Source organism: Falco punctatus, assembly GCF_963210335.1.
Source record: "Falco punctatus genome assembly, chromosome: Z".
Taxonomy (NCBI): Eukaryota; Metazoa; Chordata; class Aves; order Falconiformes; family Falconidae; genus Falco; species Falco punctatus.
The window spans coordinates 53693632-53711820 of NC_137586.1; the positions used below are offsets into that span (position 1 = coordinate 53693632).

At 42.2% G+C, this 18189-nt stretch overlaps 1 protein-coding gene across 2 annotated transcripts in view; it reads left to right on the forward strand.

Moving 5' to 3' along the window:
- NRG1 (neuregulin 1) overlaps window positions 1–18189 on the forward strand; it is a 501573-nt gene that overhangs the window by 324792 nt on the left and 158592 nt on the right. For both annotated transcript variants that reach the window (XM_080372046.1, XM_080372047.1), the window contains 3 exons: window positions 761–938; window positions 7269–7393; window positions 15159–15209. In XM_080372046.1, coding sequence (XP_080228172.1) covers window positions 761–938; window positions 7269–7393; window positions 15159–15209 — 354 coding nt within the window. The remainder of the gene's footprint in view (window positions 1–760; window positions 939–7268; window positions 7394–15158; window positions 15210–18189) is intronic.

Below are 18189 nucleotides of genomic sequence, written 5' to 3' on the forward strand. Positions count from 1 at the left end.
GCTGTGACACAGTAGAAATTGAGATGAATCAGCTGGAGTCCTTCGGTGTGTGGGAGCCATTGGCTAAGCCTTTTCAATGCAGTGTCCCCTTCTGGGCCCAAAATACTCTTAATTGATATTGATTCTCTTGATGGGTTTCCAAGCCCATTGTCTTTTGCCCCAGGGAAAGGATATGGCCAAGATGAGGTTTGAGGTGGGTGTGTAATATGGGTTATAATGTTTGGCTGGAGCAAAAGCCTTTCGCTTGGATTAGGGAAGCTGTCAAGCTTCTATGTATGCTTTTAGCTCCCTGTCATATCAGTTGCACCTGGAGCCTTTGGATAGCCCCCTGACTCATAGCAGCTGAAACAAATAAAAAAGCAAGACACCCTCCTCTTCCCTTTCTGTACTACCTACCAAGGCTGCTTGCTGCAGCACGCTGTCTCGGTGCATATGATCAATTTAAGTGTTGTTGGTGCTTCATACCACATTCAGAAGCAGCAGTTCAGTTCTCACTAAGGATGTGTATGTCTTGCAGGTTATAAGACCTACGTAGGACGACTCCAAAGGACAAAACTAGGCTGTCATTTAACGTGCCCTTATGCTTCAAGGATGATACATATAACAGACTAATTATCCTTATTTTTCAGGTTTTGGAGTAGAAGCATTGCTAGTCTGTCTGGGGTTTTGCTTTCTGTAGCTTGCCTAGCTCAACTTGAGTTAACGCTGTTTTCCCTTCTGAGGATGGCCTAATCACCAGCACGTTCTTTTATTTCTTTAGCGGTGCCTCCCAAATTGAAGGAAATGAAAAACCAAGAGGCTGCTGTGGGTCAGAAGCTAGTGCTAAGGTGTGAAACCACTTCAGAGTACCCTGCGCTCAGATTCAAATGGTTAAAGAATGGAAAGGAAATAACAAAAAAAAACAGACCGGAAAATATCAAGATCCCAAAAAAACAAAAGTAAGTACAGACACATATCTTGCAAGCAGGGCTGGGAGCAGTGGGGAGAGTTTGCTTACCAGAACACAAGCACTGAGGTTGTTAACTGCAGTATCACAAAGCTAAAAGCTGTGAGTTACAGAGGAAGAAAAATTAAGGAAACAGACACTGATGTTGTTTTTCTTGAGTGTATGAATGAAGTGATAGTGTGGTATAAATATTTCATAAATTATTTTCCCTTTTCAATTTATATGTATTTTCTGATAGCCAAGGGCTATATTTTAACGAGTAAACCTTGGAGACTGACCATTTTTAAACTACTGACAAGGACAGGAGTACCTTATGTTTATTGTCTAAAATCCAAGAACACAAAATTATCAGAACAATGCAGATTTGGAAAGATTTCTGAGATTTGCTTTGCAAGCTATCTAGTTTAAGAAGGTCTGAATGCTGTCTGCATTAGCTTTGAATGCCTTATGCAAGTTTGCAGTAGTCATTTACCAGAGGCATTTCTGCACATGCAGAACAAGGCATGGGTCTAGCAGATGTCAGATGACTAGCAAAGCCTGCAAATCTCATCCTCCTGGCTGGGGGAAAGTGTCCCCGACATGTGACTGAGGACTAGTGCCAAAAGATGGCCTCGTGCCTTGTTACTGTGGGGAAGGAGAAGAAGCTACATAATGTGTTTTCTGCACTGAGACAGGAGAAGGCTTTTGCTGCCTCTACCTTGCTGTTTAGGTTAAATTTTTTTGATTTTGGCTACTCATGCATCAAAGGAAGCTATGAAAATCTGTTTGAACACAGCCCTTCAGCTCTCGCTTCTGCTCTCGGTAGGCAGGGCTGCTAACTGCTGCAGTGGGCTGTGACCTCCCTTTATAAAAGAAAGAGGATTTGGGGTGGTCTCTGTAAGAAATCTTTCCTTCCAGGGTGTGAAATGTCCCCCACGCTTTTTGTCAGGTCTCACTTCATTAGGCAAAACAGTAGCCAAAATCAAGCAGGCGCTTGACTTTTTGTTCAGGTTGAACACCAGACATCCTGCCCTCCCTTGCAGTTTCTCATACCCCAGCCTGGGGCACAATGCGAAAACAGGAGGGTGGCAGAGCATCACCACATCCCCTGTGCCATGGTTGCACAGACAGCAAGAAGAAACCTGTGATGTCTCCTTCCAGCATTTGCAAAATGGAGCTCTTCCAAGTGGCAAACAGCCTGGCAATTTGTCTGGACCCATTTGCAGGGCCATATGTCTCCGTCAGAGTTGTATTTTCAGTCTATTCTGCAAAGAAAATGCTCAGGTCAGAGCCTGGCCCTCAGCTTCCCCAGCAACTGCCTGTGAGGGGCAAACAGTATTTTCACATCTTACATTTGGCTGATGCAGATTGACCAAACTCACTGGATCTGGGATTTCACCTTCTGGGGCTGGGATTTGTCAGTTCAGCATTGAATCAATAACCACCTCCTGCCAGCTCCCTTCTTCTCCTCTGCACACCACCCCCACCCCCTACCCCCCCAAAAAAAATACTTTCAGGAGCTGGCAGGAAGGAAACTAGCTAATACCTATTGATCCGAGTATGCATGTGAAACATATGAGACTATTTTTCAGCTTGATATGCCAAAACACACTTAAAATTCTGCAAAAGACACATAATGAAAAAAAAAATTAAAATTGGACCTTTTTCAGGAAAATGGATCTGAAGTCCTGTTCTCCCACCATAAGTGGGCAGAGTGCAGGTTTCAACCTGGATTTCACACTTCTGTGTACTGCCCCAGCCATGAGGGTATCACTCAGCACTGGAATTTCTCCCTTCTGTTTTCTGTTTTAAAACGGAAATGTAAGTGGGAACAGAGAAGCCCTTCCAGTTAGAGATGTGAAAGTCACTAGATGTAGAGTACAAAAGGGGGAAAGACCTATTTTCCTTGCCTTTCTGCTTTGAGATTTTAGTTCAGGGACACATCAGTGCTGTGCCATTTCTTCTTTTGCTGTTTACATGTGCTTCCAGGACTGAGTAGATGTCAAGAGCTTAAGAGAAGATAGATTTTATTTTGATAAAAAGTGGGACAGGCACGTGTTCTAAAACGAAATGAAAACAGGGGGAAATGCAGTGCAAATGAATACATCAAAAGATGTATAGATCACAGTAAACAAAGCTACATTAAAAAGTTTGCATCACAAATGAAAGGTGTATCAATGATCAAGGAGTTTTTTCCCCACTTTTTTTCTGTAGTTTTTCATGAGAGCACATTTATCAATGTTTGTCATGCGCATATGCTGCAATGTTGTTACAATAAGCATTTTAGCATGATTTTTTTTTTTTTTTAATATTACCAAGTGTGCGAAACATCAGCTAGGGAGACTAGAGCAGTTGTTGAGCTGTCTGGGATTAATGACTATTTTAAAGGTCAAATGGCTATCTAAAAAGTAGGCTATGTTTCTGAAGAACCATTAGCATGCAGGGTACCACAGTTTATTGACTTTTTCATTCCAAACACTTTCTACGTATTTATAAAAACAAAGTTTGTAAGTAGTGCCTAATGGCCAGAAATGACTTTTGGTAATGTCATATTTTCCAAGAAATCACCTTTCTCATTGTGTGATGGCAGAATAAAACCTGTTCATTGCTGGGAGAAAAATAAATATTTCTGAGTTCTGCCTATTTAGATTTAGTTATTTTAACAAATAGCAAAAATATCTGGCAGATTGATGAAGGGTCTAGCTCAGAAGTTCAAAATTAAGACCTTAGCTTGGCACCTGGAATACACAGGGAAAAGCTAATACTGCAGCTTGGTGTGTATTTGGTACATTTGGCCAGTGTGAATACTAGGATTTGCAGAAGTGGAGCAGGTGCTGACAACTGTGTTTTCCTAGTTTTTTAAGAGTTTAGAATGGCAAGTCTGTGGCGATGCAGGTTTCCTCAAAGCTTAGTCTTCTGAAGACTGCCTTGCATGTAAAATGACCTTGGCAGATCATTTTAATCATCCAAGCTTGCTAGGATGATTTTGGCTTGATTCAGAGGGCGCAGAGCCCTGACATGTGATGACATGACGGTACAGCAAGTAAATCACACTAAATGACTGTGCCCCTTCTCATTACACCGGAAAGTCAAGAGAAACTGAATGAGTTTAAATTTTAATGAAAGGCAGTTAAAGGATTCACTGTTTACCTCAAATTTGTTATGGTGTAAGAGCATGCAGCCACTGAGTTTCTGCTGCTCTTACGATTGGAGATGATTCCTGATGCCATGACGGATTAATTTGTGTGTCCAAGTTCTAAGCTATTCCTTTGTGTCAATGGAGTTACAGAAAGAATTAGGCACCAGACAAGGGCTTTTCCCATGCCTGTCGAGTTGTACTGGTAACATTTCATTTTCCTCCTCTGATTTCAAACCCATGTGAAGCCTGCACACTTTTGTTTTGGGAAGTGTGCTGTACAGAGTCAGGCTCTCTTCATTACATCAGGAGAGACTCCTTTACCAGGGTTGGGTTTTTTTGGGCAGAGTGAAGGTGCTTGCCACTTCACCTATCTCATGGCTTTGGATGCAGTAGTGCATAAGAAAACTTCGCGTGCAAGTGCCTTGTACCTTGGGCTTCATCCAAGCTTAGCCTGGATATTTGCTCGCAGACAGGCAATTCTGGATGACAGATGGAGACTGGAAGCAAAATGAATTCAAGCAGTCAGATAAGGCGGGCTGGGACTGCATTCTGTGGATGTAATTCTTTCCCTTTCATGTATGAATACGAGCTCAGCAGTGCCATAACGGCAATGAGCTGAAGTTATAGCAGAAGCAAATATTACAGGGAGAGGTATTTTTCGGTGTAGAACGGTATAGACTGAGAAAAGGACAAGCATTTGAATACAAAATCCCTTATCAGGTGTTTTAAGTGAGTACTGTTAGAGTACTGTATTGCTAGGGAGCTGCTTCATTTACAGCCATTAATGAGTCATCTTCTGCTCTGATCATTTTGAATTCCATCCTGCCATGTCTCAATAATATTCTTAACAGTATAAATACGCATATTATTTCCTCCTGTTCTCAGAGACAAAACTCACATTTTTTGTAAAAACAAGGGTAAATTTGGCTTGTTAGAAGTAGATTTGTAAGAAATATGGTTGTTTCACCTATTTTAATATAGTCTTAAAATCATAAAAGGAAGACACAGTTCCCCAACTTTTCCTGCGGGTATCATGTATAACAAAGAGAATAAAAATAAATATGCAGGAGAAAGAGTTTCTTCTAAAAGCCAAGAGTGCCACAAAAGTGCTTTGCATCAATATTATTTAGCATCATACAAAGAGGAAAAGAGACTGCAGCAGACATGCAGTAGGTGCCTAAATAAAAGTGATATAGCTAGAGCTGTGCTTCTTGCTTATCACTGTGTTGACGTGATTTCCTAAACATTTACGTTAACGTAAACGTTACCTTCCCAATGTAAACTCCTGTTTACGTTGCCTTTTGAAGCATTCTGAGGCTACAGCCTGCTCTCCGTCTGGACATACGTCTGTGAGCATGGCTGAAGCCTAACCTGTGCGATACAGGAAATACCACGTGTCCACACAAGCTGTTAGGCCATGTAGACTACTGCCAGACATTCCTGGACAGGCCCTCAACAGGCTGTTGCAAAGGCAGGTGTGTAGGTGGCTGGTAGAAACATTAAAGAGCAGGCCATATTTTACCGTGTTGTAAGCATAGCTGTTAGGTGCAAAATTCCCATCCAAAAAGACAGCGTCTTTCACCTTCTGGACGCTTCTGTCTGTGTCTCAGCCACATTTTTATCATATATTCATGGTTGCTACCAACTAGAGTCTGTCCAATCATCTGAAATACACCCCAATTAATTAATTCAGCATTAGGAACTGGGCTTCTAACGTTTCCTGAGAAGGGAGCCCAAATAGTCAGCTATTCAGTTGTTTACTGTTTGAGCAAACCTGAGCAAATTGCTAATCCTAGCTTGGTTGCTCCTCCTTCCTGCAAGACCGGTGGCCTCAAGAAAGCAGCCCTTTTTCATGATATGATGGGAAATTCTCATGATGTGGGTTTCTAGCAGAGCTGGTGTCTATCTAGCACACTGCTGCTATCCCATGAGGGCCACAGTGCTGACTCTTAGCAGTAAGACCTTCGAATAGAGGCAGGGAAGGCTGAGCTGACAATAAGAAGATGTTTGATAGCAAATGGGATAGTTTACTGTGCCGGAGGGAAGGATGGCTCACAGAGATGGGTTGGAAAGTGGGATTGAACATTTTGGTTGCTCCAGAAGCCCCCTGCTACAACCGACTTGTCTCTGGTCTGAACCCAGCCCTGCTCAGTGGTTCCCAGAAGGAGTAATCAGTTGTGATTTCTGTGCAGAGAGTTAGGACACATGCCTCTTCTGAAGCAAAACAACTCCCCAAGTGTTGCTCAGCTAAGCAGTCATTGCTAGATGTGCTGGTGACTGTGAGTTTTTAGATGGAAGAACCTCTGCCTCCCAAGGGTCACGTCCTTTATGTTGGGGTAGGCCAACTTAGGGAAGTCAATGCTCATGCACTCTCCTAGGTGACTATTCTGTAGATAAATGAGCAGGCTTTGCTACAGGCAAAAACTTCCCCAAAGCACTTCTTTTAAACAGAAACTGGGAACGGCAATAATGTGTGTATTTTCCCTAAGCTAGTCATTCTCTACACTCTAGGTAATGGGATTATTGCCATCACATGAGTTGGGGACCCCATGAATGACACCAGAATATGTTCCTACCAAATTAATGGGTAGGCGGGAGTTCTGCATTTTAAAACCTAATCTTAAAACCTTGGAGACTGATTAAATTCTGTCTCTGAGCCAGGAACAAAATGTAGCTTCATGCAAATTGTGCTCCTGCCCATAATTTTTTGTTAGTGCTGGAGAATGATTTACTATTGGGGTTTCAGAGGTTATTAAAGAGAGTGGTGTGTCCTAATCTCATGATTATTTAGTCAGATGTTAGAAACTACAATACTTACCCAGAACTCTGCTGCTGGCAATATGAACGTCTAGGAAAGGATAATCTATTTTAATGTTACACCCATCTCAATGGCATCTGGATAGCCAACAATTCAACTGAGAGAGAAAGGTTGTTTTTTCAGATTTTCTTGTAGAACAAAGCAGAACTCAAGCAGAGAAGCATAAACAAGTACCTTCATTTGAGTTCATTAATAGGCCTGTTTTCCAGCAACCTGTAAGAGATTTTTTTCTTTCTATTCTCCCTTCTTTCAAACCCAGATAGTCTTAATCTGTCAGTAAGAATGGAAGACAACACTTTGTTGGGGGGGAAAAAAAGAGTACATTTGTCATACAGTGAGCCTTACTCGGGTACAGGATGTTTACATGTTTTTTTCTGATTTCACAGGAAATACTCTGAGCTTCATATTTACAGAGCCACGTTGGCTGACGCTGGGGAATACGCATGCAGAGTGAGCAGCAAACTAGGGAATGACAGTACTAAAGCCAGTGTTATCATCACGGACACCAATGGTAAGGCTTGACTCTTTATTTTATTGTCACGTTCAGAAAGACCATTTATTAAAGCTGCCACCAGGATAAAAGTGTTTGGAGGAGGGGAAAGCTTTGCAATTGAAGTAGAAGCACTGAAATCTATTAGGTGTAGTGAGAAAATTAATGAGGTCTGACTTTTCTGCTGTTATAGTTGAGATGTTTGGTTTTCCTTACCCAGACAAATGGGATGCCTCCTGTGGATCTCAGGAGAGATCAGCATTTTCTGTGGTACACTTTCAAACACCAAGTCTAAGACACAGTCTAAATCATCAATGTAAGAAGAGAATGAAAGGAAGGGAATATTATTCTAATTCCCATAGTACATGTGAGTAGCCAAGGCCCTATAGATCTGTGGGGAAGCTTTCATTTAACCTAAAACATGTCCTAGTCTGAACTACAAACTAGCACCCCTTTCTGTGTCTTTGTATGGTTCTGATTGCCACCATTTTTACTTTCACAGATGTTGATAAGTTTTTCTTTTGATTTCTAAAATAATACTAAGCATGAATGTATCTGAAGGCATTGTGAATGTAATAGGCTATTTTGATTCAGGTATTGTAATTTATACTGATTTCTTGAGGAGCAGAGCTTCTCATGAGGCAGATACCATTCAGACTTACTCAAATGATTTAAAATTGTTGTGAATTGCTACTTTTGCAGGGCTCCTTTCCATTTCATTTACAGAAAGTTCCAATTGCTTCTGACAGAATTTCCTAAGTGTTTCCACTGTACGCAAATGCTTTAGCAGTACTGTTTCTCCTTGTGAGTGCATTGAAGTCTGCAGTTCAGCTGAAATCTTATTTCCTAAGTGTGGCATTAACTGATTCAGCTCTGATAATTCAAACTCCAGTGACCAACCAGTTGTGAAGTATCAAACAAGCATGACCTTATTAGCAAACAAAGCAGAAGTTCTGTGCGTATCTAAGATGGGTTTAAAGGTCTTGTTGCAATGGGAATTTACCAGACATGTTTTTCTGTTCTATGTTGTGCTCTGAAACAGGAGATAGGCATTTAAGTAAATTGAAAAACAAACATAAACATTTGCCAGTGGGATTTGTCTTTGGCTGTCTGCTGTTTTGTGATCACACAGCAATTGCTCGACTGTATTCACTTTGTGTATTTGCTGTTCTATTTCATCAACTTAAGAATCTCAAGTGCTAAGATTTCATACAAGCTGTATGGTATTATAATCACAATCAGATGTCAGGAAACTGATATAAAAGATCAAGTGTTATTTTCCAGAATGTTATTAGGAGGAAAAATGGGTAGGTGTTTCTGTGTAGCTTTGTAAATGCGCTTGGTTTCCATGAATACAAATTTTGGTTGCTCATTAGCTGCTTACATGGAAAGCTCTTACACTGTTTCCAAGATACTGGAGTTTCCAAAACTCATCTGTAGCCGCTGTGCCTGGGCAATGATACAGATAAATGCAAAAAAAAAAAAAAAAAAAAAAAAAATAAATGCTTGGCTGTCCTCTGTTACTTTCTCACACGAGGAACGGTGGTGTGGCTGGGGAGTGCATGTTGGACCTAATTCCTATGCTTAATGACATGGATTTTTCAGCTTCCTTTTGGGCTGTGCTGAATGACAGCGAAACACTCCTGCTGCAGGGACATGGGAGATTGGTTTTGAATGAAAATATTTGCAGGCAAACCCTGTCATGTGCATTTATAACTAATATGTTAGAATCTGTCTAATCTTGTTGTGAAACATAAGTTGTTTAAAACATAGACATGCATGCAAACTCCCTGAATGTGGGACAAACTTGGATACAATCTAAACCTGGCAGCTGGCTCTTGTCTGTAAAGATCTGAACTGGAAACTCAGTGATATCTGAACTGGAACATCTATCTCAGTGATATCTGATAATCTAGAATCAGACATGGCAGCATTCATGGGCTGAATAAATCAATCATGTATATTTTGTTGCCACACATACATCTGAGCCCCCTCTACATATTGTTGCTTATAAATTACCAGTAAAATTGTCCCTCTAATGATGGAATTTTCCACCTGGATTTGTGGAACAGCATAGGCAACATCTGGTGACTTAAGAGCAATGGATCCCTAAGGCCTCAGAGGGCAACATCTGCTTTGCAAACAGGGACAGACCCCCTGCATGGGTGACCTCCTCACCCCTCCTTCCCCCACATTCCCTGACCTCTTCCCCTTGCTAGCTTAATGACAGATTTGGGATCTAAACTCGGTAATGAGCCCCGAAGGGCAGTCATTACTCAGGTCCTATATATCTGTGAGGTCCTGCACTACTCTGAAGAAAAAGAGAGTTGTTTTTTTTTTAAAAAAAAAAAAAAAAAAAAAAAAAAAAAAAAACGAAAAAAAACCACCCACACTAAAAACCCAAACCAAAAAAACCCCAAAACCAACACCACCATATTTAGCTTTTACTTGTTATTTCCTGCCAATGGGCTTTTGTAGAACATCTTGTGGTCCAGTGCAGTCCAGGAGCCCCTGTAGAAAACTGTGTGGTTATCTGAAAGGGCTGAAATTCTCAGAGTGGGCAGAGAGGTTGCTTCTTCCACCTCCAGGAGACAGGGCAACAGTGGGTAAGGAAAGATGTACCAGAAGTCTTGACTTACAGTCATACTGACCTGCTCTGCTACGTGAACTGCAACTTTAATTATGATCTTTAATTTAATGACCTCACCTAGTCTTGTTTACTATCTGTGCCCTGCTGTCTGCAAACTAGATTCTCCTTTACCTTTATGCTGGGTGCTTTAAGACTGTGGGTGGATAAGGTGATGGCATTTCTGGGTGTGGGGTTATTCTTTTTTCCACTAAAAGATCAGTTCTTTTCAGTATCAAAATCTTGGGTTTAACTGCCTAGAATTTTGTCACACTTTAACTATTTTAGTTGAAATTTTCTCTGCTGGTATATGCCACGAAAACTCTAGGGCCAGGCCAAAGGTCTGAGTAGTATGATGCCTTGTCTCTGACATCAACTAGCAACAGGTATTGGGAAAAAAACACATGAAGAACAAGGCAAATATGTTGGGGTTTTTCCCCAAGAATAGGAAAAGCCACACCTTTATCACTAAGGTCATGTCTGGAAATCACTAACTTCAGTTCCCTGCTCCAAAGCATAGATAAATGAGTATTTCCCAATAAAACAACTGTAAAAAATTCCTTGTTGTTTTCAGTAAGCAAAAAGCTTTGTTTTTCCCTGATCTCTTTCCCAGAAATGGTAAATTTTTCTGTCTTAAACAGTCAGTGCAATAGTAACTTGTTACTGTTACTGTTATTATTAATGTTGCTGTTACTTGAAACTGCCAAATTTGCTCTTGTGCAAGTTTTTACAACACACAAACACACACACACCCCTCACACAAACTGTATTAACCTACACAGACTTTTAAATTTTCCCATTTCTACCTAAAGCCCTTGTCTATGGAGCCATACGTGTAGATTAAAAATGCAACAAATATTAGAATAGGTAGATGAACCCTTTTTTTTACCAGTCTTGCTAGCAAGCAGTGGGAGCTCTTCTGTTCTTTTTTTAATTTGTAATGAGTATAACTTGCCCACAGGATATAAGCTGCCTTATTATTTTCATTCACTCCTATTCATGTATGCTCCACTAAGAAAGACTGTAACTGAGGTCAGAACAGAGGCATGAAGTCCTTCTGCAGTTGTACAAATAGTGCACAGGTTTGCAAATGCGATAGTAACTGCTTTTTTGCATCCTAATTTGTCACCTTAGCCAGGGAAAATTCTTGCAGTGAATTATTTCATGGACTTTCTCATTAACATAAGACCTTACTATGCTTAATAAATAACACTGACAAAATACATCATACCACAGCCAAAGCTTTCCATTTCATGTTTGAAAACTTGCCACAACCCCCCTAATTTAGACAACTAGGTAAATGACTTTGTTTACTAAAGTGTTGAGCATACCGCAGCTCCAGCTGAATGTGGTGTCAGTCTTTTACATCAACACCTGTTGACCTAAATCTTTTGCCTGTTTAAGGATATTTGCTGTGCCCAGCATGACTCAGGGTGCAAAAGGGTGGATTCCTGCAGGGATATTTCAGAAGTTAGAAGTCTACAGTGCTGGATAAGTGCTGGGTTGTGTGCAGGGTATCATGTGAGTGCTCATCCTGCATATCTGTGCAAAGTGAATTGACACAGTTTGGGTGATCCCTGTGGATGTCTGGGACAACTTTGAATTGAAGGGAACAAGCAGTGCTCAGGTGATCTGCTCAGGTAGCTCAGCTGTAGGCAGAGGCAAACCTTGGCAAACTCATTAGCTACACAGTCAGTGGTCCATACAACCTTCTGGTTTTGCAACTGTAGGACTTGCAGTGGTACTAACAGCTCCAAGTTGTACAGTAGTCAATAAGGATCTGATATTCATCATTCATTAAACTTGAGTTTGCTGTTCCTCTTCTGAGGGTAGCCAGCAGCATATCTTCAAATAGATGGCAGAGAAGTAAGTAAATAAAAACACCACCTTGTATCCAGTATCCATAGAGCATGTGACCAACTATGAAATACTTCAAATGCAAGAAAAGCTTTCAACTCGTGCATTAACCTGTCTGAGACTTTATTAAAGCAGAAGATCACTGCATCTCTTCTCTCTCTAACATAGTTACAGATGACATGGGGCCATAGTTTATTTTTAACAAGCTGGCATAATGGGTCAGATTCTCAGCTGGTGCAAATTGGCATGCCTGGACCAACGTCGCTGATTTGGGCCTCCACGTGTAAAGAAATGCGGCCATCACTCACTCAACTGGGCATAGCAATTTCCCTGACAGTAGCTTTGAACCTTGCTTTGCAATTTGGCATATTTGAATTGAGGACAGTGATCTTTTCATCTGATCTAGGGCAGTAGTTTCTTGGAGGACCAGGAAAAAGGCAAAAAGCACAGTGGTTTTAAGAAACAAAAGGTCCTTTTATCCATTGGGTCTCCCTGTGTCCTTGACCACATGTGCCTGTGTGCCTTTGAGGCCTCAGGCTATGGCCTTACTCACCTTCTACACACCTACTCCCTACTCTGCTGTCTGTAGACCAAGCAACAGAGGTCTCCCTCCTGTCACTCCCAAGTAAGATACTCCAGGTGTGTGCTAGCTTGTGCCATTCTTCATATACTTCAGTATGTGTCACCTGAATGGCACAACTGATGCAAAAAGCTTAAGTCTTATATCACTGCCAGAAAGTAAACTTGAGGATGACAGAAAGCTTGTTTGCAGCTCTACCTGTGATATTCATGGTGTTTGAATCCTCCTCAGAGCCCAGGCTGTGGTCCATGTCAGGGTCCTCAGAGCCACCTTCAGGGCCTGAACCAAAATTAATGAGATCAACCAAACGAATCCCTTCAGTTTGCTCAAGCAGGCTTTTTGCCTTGGTCCTTTGACAAACTTACTGGGGGAAAAAAAGGGATGTGAGGGCATGCAGAGGGCTCTTCACAACAGCAGCTGTCAGGCTGTTAGATGTTTGGTTATCCCTGGGAAAAATGTCTCTCCTGAGGAGAAGGACCTCCTGCCTCCCTCAGAGGCGTTGCTAGAAGCACCAAGGGACAGAAGGAGATAGGATATCTGAGGTAGCCACTTCTTGCTGGGTGTTAAGTGTGACAATGAAGACAGGGCTGTGGGCTGCTGTCTCTGTACCTTAGCAGGCTGCAGCAGCAACTGCAAGTATCATGACTGAAAAATGCTTCCAGCTTTTCCACCTTGGGCAAGTACTGACAGCCCCTTACAAGCAACCTCTTTTCTCTCTGCTTCTTGTGTTCAGATGGCTTGTCATACAGATCTTTGCTGGCCTTCTCAAGTGGGGTAAAATGCCTCTCCCCATTGTCATGTACTGTCCTCAGTAAGCAACACGCAAAAATTTTGCATTTTCCAAATGTTGGCATCCACTGTGAATGTTGCTAACGAAAATGTCGATACTGGGGCTTGGTAATGTGTGGCTTTGCCACGTTTTCCAAAAGTGTTTCTCAGCACATTTCAGGTGTGGGAGGCTCTGGCTGTGTTTTCCGCTGGCGGGGAAGCTTTCTGCTGGTGTTTGTACTGACACAGCTGGGCTGGGGAGGCAGCAGTAAGAAATGATCCATCAACCTCAGCACACGCACTAAATGGAACATGGTTTCTTTAATGGTGAAAGAAAAATTTGCTCCAGTTGTGCCAGATGCTGAGCTACACAGCTGTCAGACCCGTTCTGTCTCCTGTTGTGACTAATAAAGGTTAACTGCTCAGACAACCCAGCTGCACCACAGCAAACTGCCTCCATACCCCGAAAATGGTCCTGAAAGCTCCCTTGCTACAGACCACTGTGTTCCAAGACCTAATGAAAAGGTTTTGACCTTAATAGTTTCATTTATTATACTCATTTGCATGTCACACATCACTGGCTATCAAGGAAATGCTGCATAACACGTTCTCTTGCATTAGTGAGATGAAACTGGAACATATTGCTCAGGCAAATAAGATATTTGCTAAAGAAAACTGTACCAAAATGGAAAAAATACAAAAGGAGAGCTAGCAAGTAAATGAAAATACAGGCTCAACACTGAGGTTTAATGAGAGGGATGCTGAAGGGAAGACAGCTGGACTGAGTTTTGCTTCTGATCAAGTTTCTCTGGACTCTGAAGACAGTAAGCAGAGGCCCACCTGACTGAGAATCACAGAACAGAGCAAAAATATTCTTAATTTCTTTTTCCTAAATCTCTAATGAGGCATTTTTTTTGTTCGGCCCACCAGAGGATTCTTGGTGTGCCTTAAGGATTCAGGGCAAGACTTCATCCCTGGCATTTGTGACCCTTCTCCAGCTGTAGAGTTGAAACTCATGCAGCTGTACTGAACTGCACCACTAGGATGCTGAAAAATGTTTTGAGAACTTGGAGGCCGGGATTGTTGATTGTTACAACTGAATGGTGATTTGTTCACACCTAGGAAATTGCGTACAGTTGCGGGTTGTGAGTTCAGCAGCACACAGAGATATGGATGGTGTCATTGGAATGAGGTCTTTCTACAAGTCTGTGAAGCCTAAACAAAGGCTGTCTACTTTCTGCTTTCTTCCATCTGCGTTCTTCAAGACATTAGCAGGGGTATAAGCATGGCAACATCTTTCCCCCTAGCCGTCTACCAGTTCAACAAGTGGATGCAAGATATCCATGGTAGTATGTCATTAGCAATAGCATGTCTCTGTAGGACCAGTATGGAAGAACAACTTATTTTTCCAGCAAAGCAACTGTCAGATTTCTATCACAGAGAGCCCAACAGTCATCCCATGAGGGACTGGGTTTACACGTGTGACTTAGAAGATTTCCCTGAAGTGGCAAGTGACATTACTGGATATACTTACCAGCAATTCAAGTGATATGAACAGGAACATGTCTTTGCAAAATTTAACTGCCTAGAAGCATAAGGAGTGAATACTCACACTGACGCCTTCCAGAAGCAGAGCCATCTGCATGATTTCTCCTGTTGCCACTGATCAGTTATTCCCAGAGGAGAATGAGAGATTGAACAACTGGCTTCTTTCAGAAGAAATGGGCTTTTTTCTTCAGTTGTACTAGTAGACACCATTATTTTTTCATTTTTTCCCAAAAGGAAACTTTCACAAGTTGGTGTCTGATTGCAGCCTCTGCCCACTGAAGCAGAATTTAAGCTTGCTTCTTTGAGCACATTTTCCCCCTTTACCTTGTCCATTCTTGGAGCTGAATGCTGTTAGAGGATCATCTGACTCCACATTATAACTTCTTGTTGCATCTTGTGTTTTCCAGAGAGCACCAGCAAGATACCAGTATCAACAGAAGGGACAAAAACTTCTTCACGTAAGTTGAATTAACAGAGTCTTTCTACCTCTTTCTCTTCACTTCTTCTTAAAACTGCTTCTGCAGCTCTGAAACTGCTCCCTCTTAGCAGACAACAATTCGCCTGTATCCAGCACCTCACTACCTGCATATCACCTTGAATACTGGAGCTACTTCAGGGACTAAAAAATGAATAAAGAAAGGTTAAGCATATTTTTTAATATCCTGGAGCTGTATTGAGGATGCTAACTTGGCCTGCAGCTGTCAGCCTGCAGCAGCGCAAGTGAAAAAGTGTTTGTCAGGAACTGTGTTTTGAAAAAGCACTTGTTGCTCCTGTTCCTGTAAATCCTAGCAGCTGCATATCAATTTGCAGAGTGTGTAGACATACTGGTGTTTCCACCAGAAACTGCTGCCTAGACTGCTTTGTTCCTCAGGGCTCTACATGCAATTCCTGACAGCTCTGCAGGGTCTGTGAATGTAGACAGGTAACTCACTGTCAGTAGTTTAACCACTTTTGAAGATGCCTTGGCATACTAGGAGCCTTCTCCAGATGGTTTCCTTTCAGGCTGGTGGAATTTGCTTTCAGCATCCCACCTACAGTTACGGATTGCACGCCTCCAGAGTTACTCCTGGAACTGACCCCAGTGAGAAGTCACTTTCATTACTTTAACTACTAGAGTTACTTTATATACGGCCTCAGTACCAGCAGTTGTCTCTACCACTGAGTTTGGCTCAGGGAGCTGTGGATAGGCGTGTGTAAGCCGAGCATCCCAAGGATATACAAGATGCACATATCCTGCTTGGCAAAGAGGCTGGGGTCTTGCTAGCTTTTTTGAGAAAGCTATGTCTGGCAGAGACAGGTTTTACTGTGAGATGACAGTGTTTGTAGGCTAGATCAAGGAAAACAGTGTGATTGCCAGATTTTGCATTTAGCATGCCTGCAGCCTTTCCTTTGATGCATCTGCGTGTGTGGCGACCTACTTCTGAAATCTTGGCACTGCTGCCTGACAGAAGAGCCATTGGATGTGCCCTTATTCTTTCATGTTCTCAGTGGGGCCTGTCACTGGTGCTTCACTGGATATGTATAAGACCACATAGCTAATAGCAAGCGTCCTGTAACCAATGGAACCATTTTTGTTCAAAGGAGGTGACACGCTGGTCACTGACTCCACTGGGCTTTCCTTGCCTTCTCTCTTGTGCAGCAAGAATGCAGTCCCTGCACTTCACTTTCCCATGAACTAAATTTCTTGTTCTTGAGTGTTCTTTTTCCCTGCTTATGTCCCTTCCAGTGCCTGGTGTTACAGTACTGTTCTTCTCTTTACTGCTATTGTGCCACTGGAGAGGAGGAGGCTGGGACGTTCAAAAGGTTGGCTGCATTCCTGATGAATCGCTGCACATGCCAAGTGGCACATCTTGCTGTTGTCCTGAAGGGCAGCAGAAAGCAATATGTTCAGTGGCTGGTTATTGAGATCTTCTCATGGAGCTCTGAGCAGGTCTTTGCTATGTGGCTGTAGCAGAGACCTGCTCAGTCCCAAACAACCACGTCCCATTTTTTCCACTGTTCTCATCCAGCCTTGGGTCCAGACATGTCACTTTTCTCTGCCACTACAGGAGTCTCCTGCTGACCAATAGTCTGGGATTTTGGGCACTGATGATTTTTTCCAGTCACTTCAAATGCAAATAAGTTATTAGTGTGTTGCTTCTTTAATTGGTGATAGGCTATTGTGAGACACTGGTGTTTAAATCACCGGGACCTAGGGCTTTTGAAGTGTTGCTACAGTTACTTTTTGGTTATAGGAGGACTTACAGAGCAGTCTTCGCTTGTAAGTGTGGTTTTATTCTGCCTAAAAACTGACTCTATTATGCAACAGATTAATCTTTTCTGCCTGACACAATGTGTTGTTAAATATTTCATTGCAGGGCATTTAGCATGCCTGAGCTGCCACATAGGATCCACAGGCTGGTTGCTAGCCATACTGACTTCCTTCATCCCTTTCTACAGTGGCACATCACATTGCCAGCTTAGACAAAGTGCTCTCTCTGCACACTCTTCCATCCAGCTGATAATGCTCCTCAAGCACACTCTTGAATTCTTTATTCATCCATGATACCATATGTTTTGCTGGACTCTAGGACAGTGAAAGCCCATACAGCCACCCAAATGCATGGCTCTGGTTTGCTGCGTGGTTCAGGTTCCTACAGCTTGGGAGGTTCAGACCTATCTTCAGGCTACCTTGCTTCTTCTATTAACTTTTCTGAGTGCTTCCTTTGTGTGATTTGTGTTGAGATCCAGTTCCTTCAGCTGTCCTACAAGATTATTGGCCATTTTGAGAATGCTGCTTCTTTTACTTTCTTTGCAACCACTTCAGGGCTGGTGCTATGTCCATTTTGGTGTGGAATATGTCCTGCTTTCCCTTCCAGCTACAGCTCTCTGCAGTGGTGGTGACACTCGTGGACCCTGCTCCCTTTCAAGCCACAGAGGTCCTTAGCCATAGTTGTGATAGACCTGGAGGCCTGACTGTCCATTTGCAGTTATGTGAGAAGGAGATAAGAAGCTAGTGTTTCCTGGGTCAGCATGTGGAGCTTCAAGACCCACTGCTTTCCACTTTCCTCTGATGTTGTCACAAACAGCTGAAAACTTTGCTCTCTCTTTGCCAGTTTTTCTCCTGGCCTTCCCTCCCAGGACTATGGAACATTTTTGCTGTAATCGATTACTCACAGTGTGCTTAGGACATGCTGTACCGACTTTGAAGTTCTTTGCTTTCTCAAGCTATCTCATTTTTTTCTCTGCTTTGGTGGGTTTCTGATTACTGGAAAAAAAAGAAAAAAGAAAAAAAAAAAAAAAACAAATCCAACCTAAAAAAAAAAGAAAGCTCTACTGGGGAAGACGTTCAGGCTCCTCCAGTATAACGAAGTAGCTCTGGCTATATCCTTACAAATTTGCTGTTGCTTCTGTGTGTTGCAGAACCCATGTTTAGGATCCAAGCTTCAACAGAAGGAA